General features: G+C 34.6%; 1 protein-coding gene across 1 annotated transcript; it reads left to right on the top strand.

The window, feature by feature from the left end:
- Positions 1-5,054: 5,054 nt before the first annotated feature.
- LOC129297872 (probable inactive receptor kinase At2g26730) lies at positions 5,055-8,388 on the top strand. The gene is made up of 2 exons (XM_054936214.1): positions 5,055-6,565; positions 7,345-8,388. The coding sequence occupies exons 1-2, from the start codon at positions 5,263-5,265 to the stop codon at positions 8,004-8,006; spliced, it is 1,965 nt and encodes a 654-aa protein (XP_054792189.1). The 5' UTR covers positions 5,055-5,262; the 3' UTR covers positions 8,007-8,388.
- Positions 8,389-11,522: the final 3,134 nt, after the last annotated feature.

Below are 11,522 nucleotides of genomic sequence, written 5' to 3'. Positions count from 1 at the left end.
TCATCTCAAATTTTCAATTAAAATTAAAATATATAGATTATGCAACCAAAAAAATAATTTGTCCTGTGAAAGTTAACATGTTAAAAAAAAAAAGGATCCATGATTTTTCTTAATTTTAGAACTGGGTATAAAATTATTGTTAATTGTGATTGTTCAACTTCCAGGGAGCCTTCTATTGTGTAGAAAAGAGAATTTTGTATGCAAATCAATATGGCTTTTAGTGGACATACCTTCTTTTCTTGTCACGGTTAATTCGTCTACAATATTTCTTGAATTAAAATTTCTCCTTTAACTGATTTTAAGGGCCACCATATTTTGTAGGTCAACTTGATACAATTAAATGTATTTTTTTCAGAGATCAGTTGGCGAAAGGGATGATGTAAATTCTGTTTATCGAGCAAAAATATGTGTTAAGTGAACCTAACTTGAATTGAATAATGAAGACCGCGAATGAATGATTCTAATTGCCTTAGCCTTTTCGGTAGCAATAGAGTTCAGTGAAGATGGAACCGAGCAGAGCAACAACAAACAAAGATATAAGCATAAAATATTCATACTCAAGCTATGAAAGTGACATGGCCGGACAATTTATGAGCAATAAACTTTGTCAATAAAAACATCACGCAACGTAAGAAAGCTTATTATCTGTCAATTATTAAATAACTTCACTCTTGGTGTTTCGGACCTCGGTTCGTTTTCAAGATTAAGTTTTAACTCTCTCCTCCCTCCCTCACGCATTGATAGAAGTGGTTACTTATATCCACGATCATTGATCTACATTTGATGTTATATCTTTGTTTTTTATGGAACTGTGACTTATTTTTTATCGACAAAAGCTTTGTTCTATGAGTCATTAAAAAAAAGACGTAAATAATAGCTTAAATACACCTATGAATTGACTGGAATTAAGTTTAGCAAAAGGGACTGGTGACTAATGATATAGTAAATAAGGTTAAAACTCTATTAAAAGAGGTGCTCACATTTATACTTAGTTATGTCTTGAACAATAAAATTGCCTTCAATAAAAAAAAATCTTGTGAGCCATTAAAAAAAATATATCAAAAATATTTTTATAGATTATTCACTAACTGATAGAATGTACTCACACCACTAACATGAGTCATATCTTATAGTTAACTATACTAACTTTTGTCGTTAGCTCACAATTATATCCTTAAATTTGTGATTATTAATTTACAAATAAGCATCACTTGCTTGTTTTGACTAGTCAATTATTGCAGTGCATTGACAGTTGATTAACTGAGAAACTAAAAAATTCTGACCAATCACATGTGTTACCAAGCTCTATTCTGCAGGGTGAAAGGGAGAATGACATAAAGTTCTTAAAAAGACTAACTAATTAATTCAACTTAAATTGTAAGTATCAAATTTTAAAAATTTATAAATTTGACTCTTCAATTTTACAATTATTATGATAAATTTATAATTTATTTTTCTCAAACTTGTAAATTTCTAACACCTAACACTTAAATCTTAAGTTAAATTAATTAATTTTTAAAAATTGCTCTATCATTTTCCCAAAGTAAAAACCCTACGTTGATTAAAAATTTGTTGGATTTAAGATTGTCAAGAAAATATAAGCAGGTTATGGCTCTTTGAAGATAGTGAAAACTGACCAAAACAACAACAAAGAAGCAGCTATTTTTATCCACTTATGTTAATTGGGCTGGGTTAGTAAAGCTATTTTTCTTTTTACTAAATGTCTTTTTATTAGAAACAATTTTATTTGAGGAATGGTCAAGTATTGAATATGAATATCTCTTTCAACAAGAATTTAAACATTAGGATCACTTGGGAATTAAGGAAAAGGAGAGATGGGCAAGAATAGCGAAAAGACGTCACATCTAAACTCAAAAACTCAAGGTTTAAATTTACGAGTCTTTTCTCTTCATTATATATTAATTATTAGCCCAACTTTAAATGATGTGGGACTTTTTACATCATTTTTAGTCTTGGACAACGTAATACTAATTTCTATATGTAATAGTATAATCATTTTAAGTGAACAAGTATCCCAGAAATTAAATTACTGAAAAAAGAAAAGAAAAGAAAATAAGCAAGGGAAATAGGGATAATAGGGATGAATTTGACCTGGTATTAGCACGTGTGAATAAGAAACGCGCTCCATAATAGGACCGGGTCGTTGGGTTAGTGGTCCAATCAAATGAAAGGGAGATGTGGGATTTCTCTAAACTTCAAACTAGTGCCTTTTGTTGCTAGGTGATAATTAATTGAACAATATTACGGTATCTGTCTAAATATATACCTATAAAACAAAGTAGTGAGTTTTTAGGTATCTATAATTCAATTGCTTGTCCATGCGGCATTAATTTATCAGGGATTTACACTGAATACATCAACAAAGATTTCTCCGTATTTTCATGAATTTGAAGTGAATTGTCAGCTGTCACCTTGGATATTTATATGTACCGCGTTTGGTGTTTTGAAGGAGAATGATAGTTAGGTTCATGAATTTAAAAAAAAAATGATTTATACATAGCAATCAATCTTCATTTTGCAATAACTTTAATTGATATTTGCAATTTATCTTTTAAAAAATATTGACGACTTAACTACTGCTTTTTTGGTTTTATTTATAGGATAGGGAGAGAATAATTTTTTTATTCTATTTATAAGCCATCACAAACTTCTTCTTTTATTCGTCAGTAGAAAAAATATATATATTTAATAAAAATAAATATAAAAGTTTATTAAATTTTTAGATGGAGGTAATGAGGTTTAGGATTTTCTTTTATATTGACAAAATATATTGAAAGTGATATATAAATAAAAAATTAATTTTCTCAATTCAATTTTTTAAGACTTTACTATCATTCTCTCCTCTTCATACAATGATTCTCAAATAAACAACTGAGACAACAATCAAGAGACTAAAGTAATAATTAAAATAAATTTAGGGACTAAATTTTTTAGCATCCCTTATTTTAAAAAATGATGGATGTGCTAATTAGTTAGCTTTTTATTAAGCATGTCACATGAATCTTATTTTTAGTATTTTCAACACCACTCCAACCAAGAGAGTGTAGGAAAATTTAGCTTCCGGGTTCTATTAGAGAGAGAGAGAGAGTGTGTGTGCGCGCGCGCTTGTTGAATGTTCACATAATACTTGTCCTATTCAAAAAGAAAGGTAGTAAGAAAGAAAGAAATGTAATGGATTAAAAAAATAAAAAAAATATAATAACAAAAAATGTGGAAGAGACAGGTGAGCCATATCATAAAGATAAAGGATAATTTAATTCACAATATTAAAAATTATTATTCATAAGATTTTTAAAAAGTGTGATGTTGTATATTTGTGATATATAATATTAAATTTTATCAAGTTTACTATAAAAAAAATAGTAATGTAGTCCATTCTTATTTTTCTTAATCTATTTTATTCTTATTTTTTTTTAACAACTAAATGGAATTTAAATTTTTTTAATAAGCAAGAGAAATACGCTTGGAAGTACTAAGATTCGAGGGAAGGATCTAGACATTTGTTCTTAGAATCAGAGGCATCAGAAAATTTGACATTTCAATTTCATATTTTCAGTCGCCCATGTGCGAATCAACTTTTATCTTCAGTATTAACTATCAAGTCCCCGTTTGGTTTTCGTTTGTTGCACTGATTTACCCTTTCGATTATATTAGACCACCCATTTTTTGTTCCAAAAAAAAAAAAAGACCACCCATTTAGGTCTAAAGGCAGGCTTCTATTAGTACGGACAAGTTATTTCCAACCTCAACATCCCCTACAAGAGGATGAAGAATCTAAAACAAATATAATTGGAGCCGCATGCATCATTTACTTTCTATTCAAAACGCTTAATGTGCAATCGTATATCGGTGAACGCTAGCAGCCGTTTGCTTGGATAAATTCTCCTTTTCTTACATAGAGAATGACAAGTTGAGGTTACACATATCTAATGCGAAAAGAATAAATATGCTGACTTCTTAGTTTCTTTCGATTGCATAATCCGGATCACTCTCCCGAAGAGTTGAGGACGTTACTACAAGACAATGCTCTTGGTGTGGGGTAGATACGTTTCTTGTAGTCATAGATCCTCGTCTGGGTCTCTCCCTATTTGAACGAAAAAAGAAAAACTCCCTTATTAACTATTTCACTGAATTAAACTGTTGATGTTATCTAAAAAAACAGTTCTTTAATTCACCCTTAATAAATATGGCATTTTTAAAAATATTTTTTCCTTGTATATGACTTTTTTACCCATTCATAAATTATGTGGTAATATTATTAAAAAACAATTAATAATTCACATTTTAATATAAAATAGCGTATAAAAAGGACAATCATTTCTTTTTAGTAGATGAAGAAGTAATAAACGCAGTCTAATTTTAATCAATTATTAACTTTTTAAATCCTTTTTTCCTGGGGCAAAAAAAAAAAAACTTTTAAATCCTTTTTAATGCACAACTAATTGTTGAATAGGCAGTTCAAGGGAGCATACAAATGATGATGCCCATAGGTGGATCCAGCATGGGCAACATTGCAGCTTGACCTCGGATTACCATTTATGCCCTTCCACCATCTTCCTTAACCCCTCGCACAACCATTTAATATCCTAATCCTAACCCAACAATTTAGCACTCTCAGTACTTGCTTATTATCCCAAGCCAACGTCCCCGCCCGCCCTTTCTTGCCCATGCCCATGCCCATGCTTACATTACAATCTTTACTTAAACCCTGTTTAACATGTGTTCGAGTTTGTACATCATCATTATTATCGCATAAATGCATAATAGTAATACAAATATTATCTACACGCGGGAGATCAGCGCGTGGCTGCTAAAACCGGTGTTCTCTTTTTTAGTTTTTTTGGGGTCAAGGTATAAAAGCCTTGCAGTGGACTCCGTAGTAAATAACTTGATTTACTGCAACGAAAAATATAATAATAAAAAATGAATAACGTTTCGACAAATGCCAGCAAGACAGCTTCTTGTGTTCGCTTTGGAGCCCTCCCTCGTGATACTGTTCTCTTTTACAATCTTACAAAACCCTCTTCCCCCTTTCTTTTCTCTCCCACTCACACACCTCACTCTCTTTCTCTCTCTACGCCCCTTCCCCCCTCCTCCCGCCTTCTCCCATGGCACTCCGCCGGACAACCGCTTCTGGGCTTCTCTGCAACTCCCCTCATGGACGCCCGTAGGATCGCATTTTTGATCTCTTCCTCCTTGTCTCCTCTAGTATTATTGGATAAACAGAGCTGAGGTGCCCCAATGGCAGACCTTTTTCGCGATTGGCGTTTGATGATTGTCTTCTTCGTCTCGCTTCTGATACTGAGTGTGCGAGTCAGTACGGAGCCGACTCGGGACAAGCAAGCCCTCCTTGCCTTCATCTCTCAGACCCCACACGCGAATCGGGTCCAATGGAACGCTTCCGACTCCGCCTGCAACTGGTTTGGGGTCCAATGCGACTCTTCTCGTTCCTTCGTCTTTTCTCTCCGTCTTCCAGGCGTCGGCCTTTTGGGCGGGATTCCTCCTAACACAATCGGTCGTCTCACTCAGCTACGAGTCCTCAGTCTCCGCTCGAATGCTCTCGACGGCGAGATCCCCGCCGATTTCTCCAATTTGACGTTGCTCCGTAACGTTTACCTCCAGGACAACCAGCTCTCCGGTGAGTTTCCTACGTCTCTGACTCAGTTGGGTCGTTTGACGCGCTTGGATCTCTCGTCCAACAACTTTACGGGTCCAATCCCTTTCTCAATCAACAACTTGACCCACTTGACCGGTCTATTTTTGCAAAACAATAGATTCTCGGGCAATCTACCCAGCATAAGTGCCAAATTGGTTGGCTTCAACGTTTCTTATAATCAGCTTAATGGTTCGATCCCCAAGTCTCTCTCCAATTTCCCTGCATCCTCATTTGCCGGAAACTTAGATCTCTGCGGAGGACCATTGTCGCCATGCACCCCATTCTTCCCGTCTCCGTCCCCGTCGCCTTCCGCCCCCGTCGTGCCCTCTTCCCCTGCTCAGAAAAAGTCCAAGAAGCTCTCAAAAGGCGCCATTATCGCAATCGCAGTCGGGTGTTCTGCCGCGGCCCTGCTACTCCTCCTACTGCTTCTGCTGCTATGCCTTGGGAAACGCCGCAGAAGCCAGCCAGCGAAATCGCCAAAGCCCGTGGCTGCGACACGTGCCGTGCCGGCTGAGGCTGGAACATCGTCCTCAAAAGACGACATCACCGGCGGGTCCGTGGAGGCGGAGAGGAACAAGCTGGTGTTCTTCGAAGGCGGGATATACAGCTTCGATTTGGAAGATCTGCTGAGAGCTTCCGCTGAAGTTCTGGGCAAAGGAAGCGTGGGAACATCCTACAAGGCCGTGCTGGAAGAAGGAACCACGGTGGTGGTGAAGAGATTAAAAGACGTGGCCGTAACAAAGAAAGACTTCGATGCTCAGATGGAGGTTCTGGGCAAGATTAAACACGATAATGTGGTTCCTCTCAGAGCTTACTATTACTCCAAAGACGAGAAATTGCTCGTCTACGATTACCTCGCATCCGGCAGCCTGTCTGCTCTGCTTCACGGTACCATTTTCAACCCTCGTCTCAATTTTTTCCTCACTGAATTGATTTGTTTTCCTTTTTCCTTTTTAAATTGATGCTGATAGAGTAGCTAACAGTTCCACATTAAAATTATCGAGGCCACTCCGGCATTTATTATGTTCATACGGAACATTATTCCTGATGTGTGAATTGGCACTGTTTTCTCTGGTTTTGTGAGAGAAGTTGACCAAATTTTCAACTCCCTCCAGCTGTAAATAAGGATGGAGATTGAGGATATTATAATTTAATCCAATTTAATATAGGAGTGTAGAACATAAGAATGTGTGTGTGGGATGATTGGCGCTGATAATGGAGGTAATTGAATATTATGTTTGTTCAAAAGCAGAGCGTAGTGTGCGCTGCATCATGATGCGGCCTTCAACTCATGCCTCTGCAGCAAACATTCTCCGGTCTTTCTTTTGCTTTTGTTATTTCATGTTCCTACCTTCAAGCAACATGCCCCTCATTATCTGATTTATTTCCCCTTTCCCTAAATAAATAGAAGAAAAGGGCCAAGAAAATTTCCACCCTCAATCATCAATTTTAAAAAAAAGAAGAAGCAATAGGCGTGCTTTTTTATGCCTTGGAAAGCAAGCTGTATGCTCCAAGAACACTACTTAAGTGGAATGTTTATTTCCAAATGTGCTTTTCTTTTTTATCACTAAAAATGTGATTATAATATAATGCCTTGTGTTAATGAAGATCATTACGAGTAATATTATTGGTTAATACTAAAATTGAGTTTTGGGAATGCGATACAGGGAGCAGAGGGTCAGGGAGGACGCCCCTTGACTGGGATGGCCGAATGAGAATAGCGCTGGGTGCCGCCAGGGGGTTGCTTCACCTACACGTGTCAGGAAAAGTGGTCCACGGCAACATAAAAGCCTCCAACATCCTCCTCCACGACAACGAAGCCTGCGTTTCGGACTTCGGCCTCAACCCGTTGTTCGCCAACACCACTCCTTCCAACCGGGTCGCGGGCTACCGGGCCCCCGAGGTCGTGGAGACCCGGAAGGTCACCTTCAAATCCGACGTGTACAGTCTTGGCGTGTTGCTGCTGGAGCTCCTCACCGGGAAGGCGCCGAACCAGGCGTCGCTGGGCGAGGAGGGGATCGACCTCCCGAGATGGGTCCAGTCGGTGGTCCGGGAAGAATGGACGGCGGAGGTGTTCGACGCGGAGCTCATGAGGTACCACAATATAGAGGAAGAGATGGTTCAGTTGTTGCAGATAGCCATGGCGTGCGTGTCGGTGGTTCCCGATCAGAGACCCGCGATGCAGGAGGTGGTTCGGATGATGGAGGAGATCAACAGGAGCGAGACCGACGAGGGGTTGCGGCAGTCGTCGGACGATCCGTCGAAGGGATCGGACGGTCAAACGCCGCCGGCGGAGTCGAGGACTCCGCCGAGATCAATCACGCCATGAGCAAACAAGAAAGAAAAATAGGAAGATTTTTTTTTTTTTGGGTGGGTTGGGGGGAAGAAAAAGAAAAAAGAGAAAAGAGAAAGAGGACAAAAGGGTAGGGTTGTGAGGAAGTGGAGGAAGAAGGTGATATGCCGTTGGGGAGTGTGGCTGGGGGGGTACCACGGTGGCTTGAGACGCGTATTTGTATTTCTTTGTTTATTTCCTTGATTTTTAATTTCAATTTTTATTGATTTTTATAGGTGGTGGGATGTGGGGTGAAGTTTGAACTGTGGATGAAGGGGTGGCGATTAAGAAGCTCCCATGAATTTAAGGACATTTCACTATTTGTTTAATTTTTCTGTTAAGCAAATTGCTTTTATTGTGCCCCAAAAAATTTCTTTCACACTTCTGCCCACATTTCTTAATTATGTCTTTTTTATTTCTTTTATTAAGACGAGGGTATTTTAGTGATATAGTAGTGCATCAGAATTGCAAGTAACTGAAGGTAATATGTCAGCATAATTATTAAAAAAAAAAAAAGGTAAATAGTCACAATGATGATCAGGAATAATTGAGTAGATGGTCCATGGATAATGCTGTGGGTCGGCTCGTGACCTGTTTTTTTGGGCCAAGAAGCTCATGGCTTTTAATTTCATCTGACTATATGGTGCTTCTCATCTGAACTGCATTTATATAAAAAAATTATTGATGATAGAGTCAGATTCGTACAGCATTGGTTGTACGCAGATTCTTGTCTCCCTTTTTTTGAAAAAACAAAGAAAAGAAAAGAGAAGAGATTTCCATGGGTCTCATGTGTTTATGTGTGTGGCGTGCATTATCGTACATTTTTCTTATAAAATGACAGAAATGGTCATAGAGAGAGCGAGCGAGAGTCCTGTTTCTGTTTTCTGAAAAATGGAGGGTCGTTTTTAAATGTCTGTTTTTATTATTTGATCCGTATACTTTTAATTCAATTATAATTTAATTTTTAAATTTTAACTTATTATAATTTAATATTTATAATTTTAATTCAGTTATAATTTAATTTTTAATTTTTATCTCTTACAATTCAATTCTTATAGTTTCAGTTACTAAAATATTGATCCCTATATTTTAAAAAATAAAATTAAAAATATAAAAAATATTTTAAACTTTCAATGTTTATAATATTTATGAATATTAAAAGAGATGAGTAATTTAAAATATTAGTAATAAATATTAAGATAATTTTAATCAATATAATTTTATTTTTAAGATACATAGACCAATATTTACATGGTCGAGACTAAATTTTAACAGTTAAATTTTAGTAATTGAGTTTAAACCGAGTCAAAATTTTAGAGTCTAAGTTATAATAAGTCAAAGTTTAAAAATTGAATTAAAATTATAATAATTAAATGATTAATTTTTTTCTTTTTAAAACTTTTTTGTCATCCAATGGAAATATCTAGGAATAATTTCAATCAAGGGCTATGTAAGGGAGACATTTATCAGTAGATCTTAAAAAAATCTAAAATTTCACTACAATTTTTTTGGACTAAATTGAAATAAAATAGGTGACTAAAAATACCGAAATGCCCTTTTGCAAAAGAAAAAAATGATTGAAAACTAATATTAATAAATTAATGAGTAAAATTAAAGAATTAACAACTAATGATTCCGCATTTATGACAAAATGATTAAACTAGTATAATCATTGGCAAGTCATGTAATTTACTTATAGTAGTAAATTAATAAGTAAAAGTTAGATGATTAACAATTGATATTAGTATGGTTATTGATAAGAAAAATTAGGTAATTTACAACTAAATTAACAAGTGAAATAAACAAATAACAATTAATGAGAGTGCTGTTCAGTCAAATTGAGTGAATAAATCTTGCAAATGATTCAAAAATTAAATTAACTGGTTAACAACTCATGTTGACAAATAAACAAGTAAAGTTATGAAATTAACAAGTAATGTTCTTAAGATCATAGAGTCATGAAATTAACTAGTTAACTACTCCCTCTGGTCCTATTTATAGGACAGAGAGAGAAGAGTTTTTTTATCCTATTTATAAGTCACGTTATTAAATTTTTATAATAATTTTTTTTACCATCTATTGAATGTTGAAAAGAAAAAATATGTTACTGAAATGTGTATATTTAATAAGGATAAAGTTGATAATTTATTAAATTTTAAAACAAATTTAATGATTTTTAATGTTTTCCTTAGTATTAATAAAACATGTTAAAAATGATTTATAAATAAGATTAGAGGAGTATTTAACAAGTATTGTTAAGGAATTAATATGTATAAGTAAACAATTAATAAGTAAAGTTATATAGTAATCAAATACTTGTTAATTTTACATGAAGGATATTTTAATTTTTTTAATCACCTATTTTATTTTAATTTAGTCCAAAAATTTGATAGTAAAATTTTAAATTTTTTGTTGGGACCAACTGATGAATATCTTTTTAGTCATTAGTTGAAATTCTCCCAAATTTCCAACTCACGCTACCGCTACCTCCGTGTTATCTAGCTCCCTTTACTCTCTTGTCCTTCTCATTTGGGGTAATAACATCGAAACCTTAGACTTCATGAATTAAGAAACACAAAAATCTCCGTCATACTTAAATTCCTTCTTACACTGTAGTCTTCAAAACGTTGTTGAATTTGCTGAGGTTAATCATTCCTAGATTCGCGCCAGCCGAACCACTTGGAAGGCTGTCCAAAACCAGCTTTTTTTTAATATACACGCGCCTTTCCATTTCCTCTCTCAATTCTTATTATAAAACATTTTTAATCATCTCATTGGGCTCTGAAAAAAGTAAATAATTCATTAACTTTATTTAAAAATAAAATAAATTTTTAATTTTATCTCTGTTAATTTTTTAAAAAATTCACATTACATTCCCTCTTATAATTGATAAATTAAATAGAATTAATATTAAAAAATATAATTAATTCTTATCAAATGTCTCGTATTAAAAATTAATTTTTTTTAAAGTAACCTTATAATAGAAATTGGGGTGAATTGTTTTTTTTTTGGCTCCCTCAAAATACTCCCTCTTATGTACACATTGGCTAATTATGAGATGAGTATATTATTATTAATTATACGTTTTATGTCTTCGTTTGAGTAAATTATGAGATATAAAATGTAAAACAAAAACCGCATCTCAACAACATGCAAATCCTTCTTCCATATTTTCGAGTCCTTTTATTCTCCTTATTTGCCAGGCGCGGCTGATGGAATATTTTAAAGTTATACTTATAAAGAGAATGCGTTTTGATTAAATAGAACTTCACACTATCTCATTTAGTGTTTTGCGTTACACAAAACAGGAAATATTTTCCTAATGGAAAGAATATAAAAAAAACAATAATAGTGAGTCAAAGTATTCACAAAATGACAAGAAACTCGGTTAAATCCATTCAATCATCAACAGAAGGCCTTAAACATGACACGTGGATGGGATTGGCATCAAAATTGGAGATTAAAAGGGATTTAAAAAAAAAAAAAACTTTAACTGTGACTGTTGTATGTGGA

Source organism: Prosopis cineraria, unplaced genomic scaffold, assembly GCF_029017545.1.
Source record: "Prosopis cineraria cultivar Desert tree isolate PC_DT_omini unplaced genomic scaffold, ASM2901754v1 PC639, whole genome shotgun sequence".
In the NCBI taxonomy this organism is placed as follows: domain Eukaryota; kingdom Viridiplantae; phylum Streptophyta; class Magnoliopsida; order Fabales; family Fabaceae; genus Prosopis; species Prosopis cineraria.
Note: the sequence above shows the minus strand (reverse complement) of the source record. Positions and strands in the feature narration are given on the sequence as shown.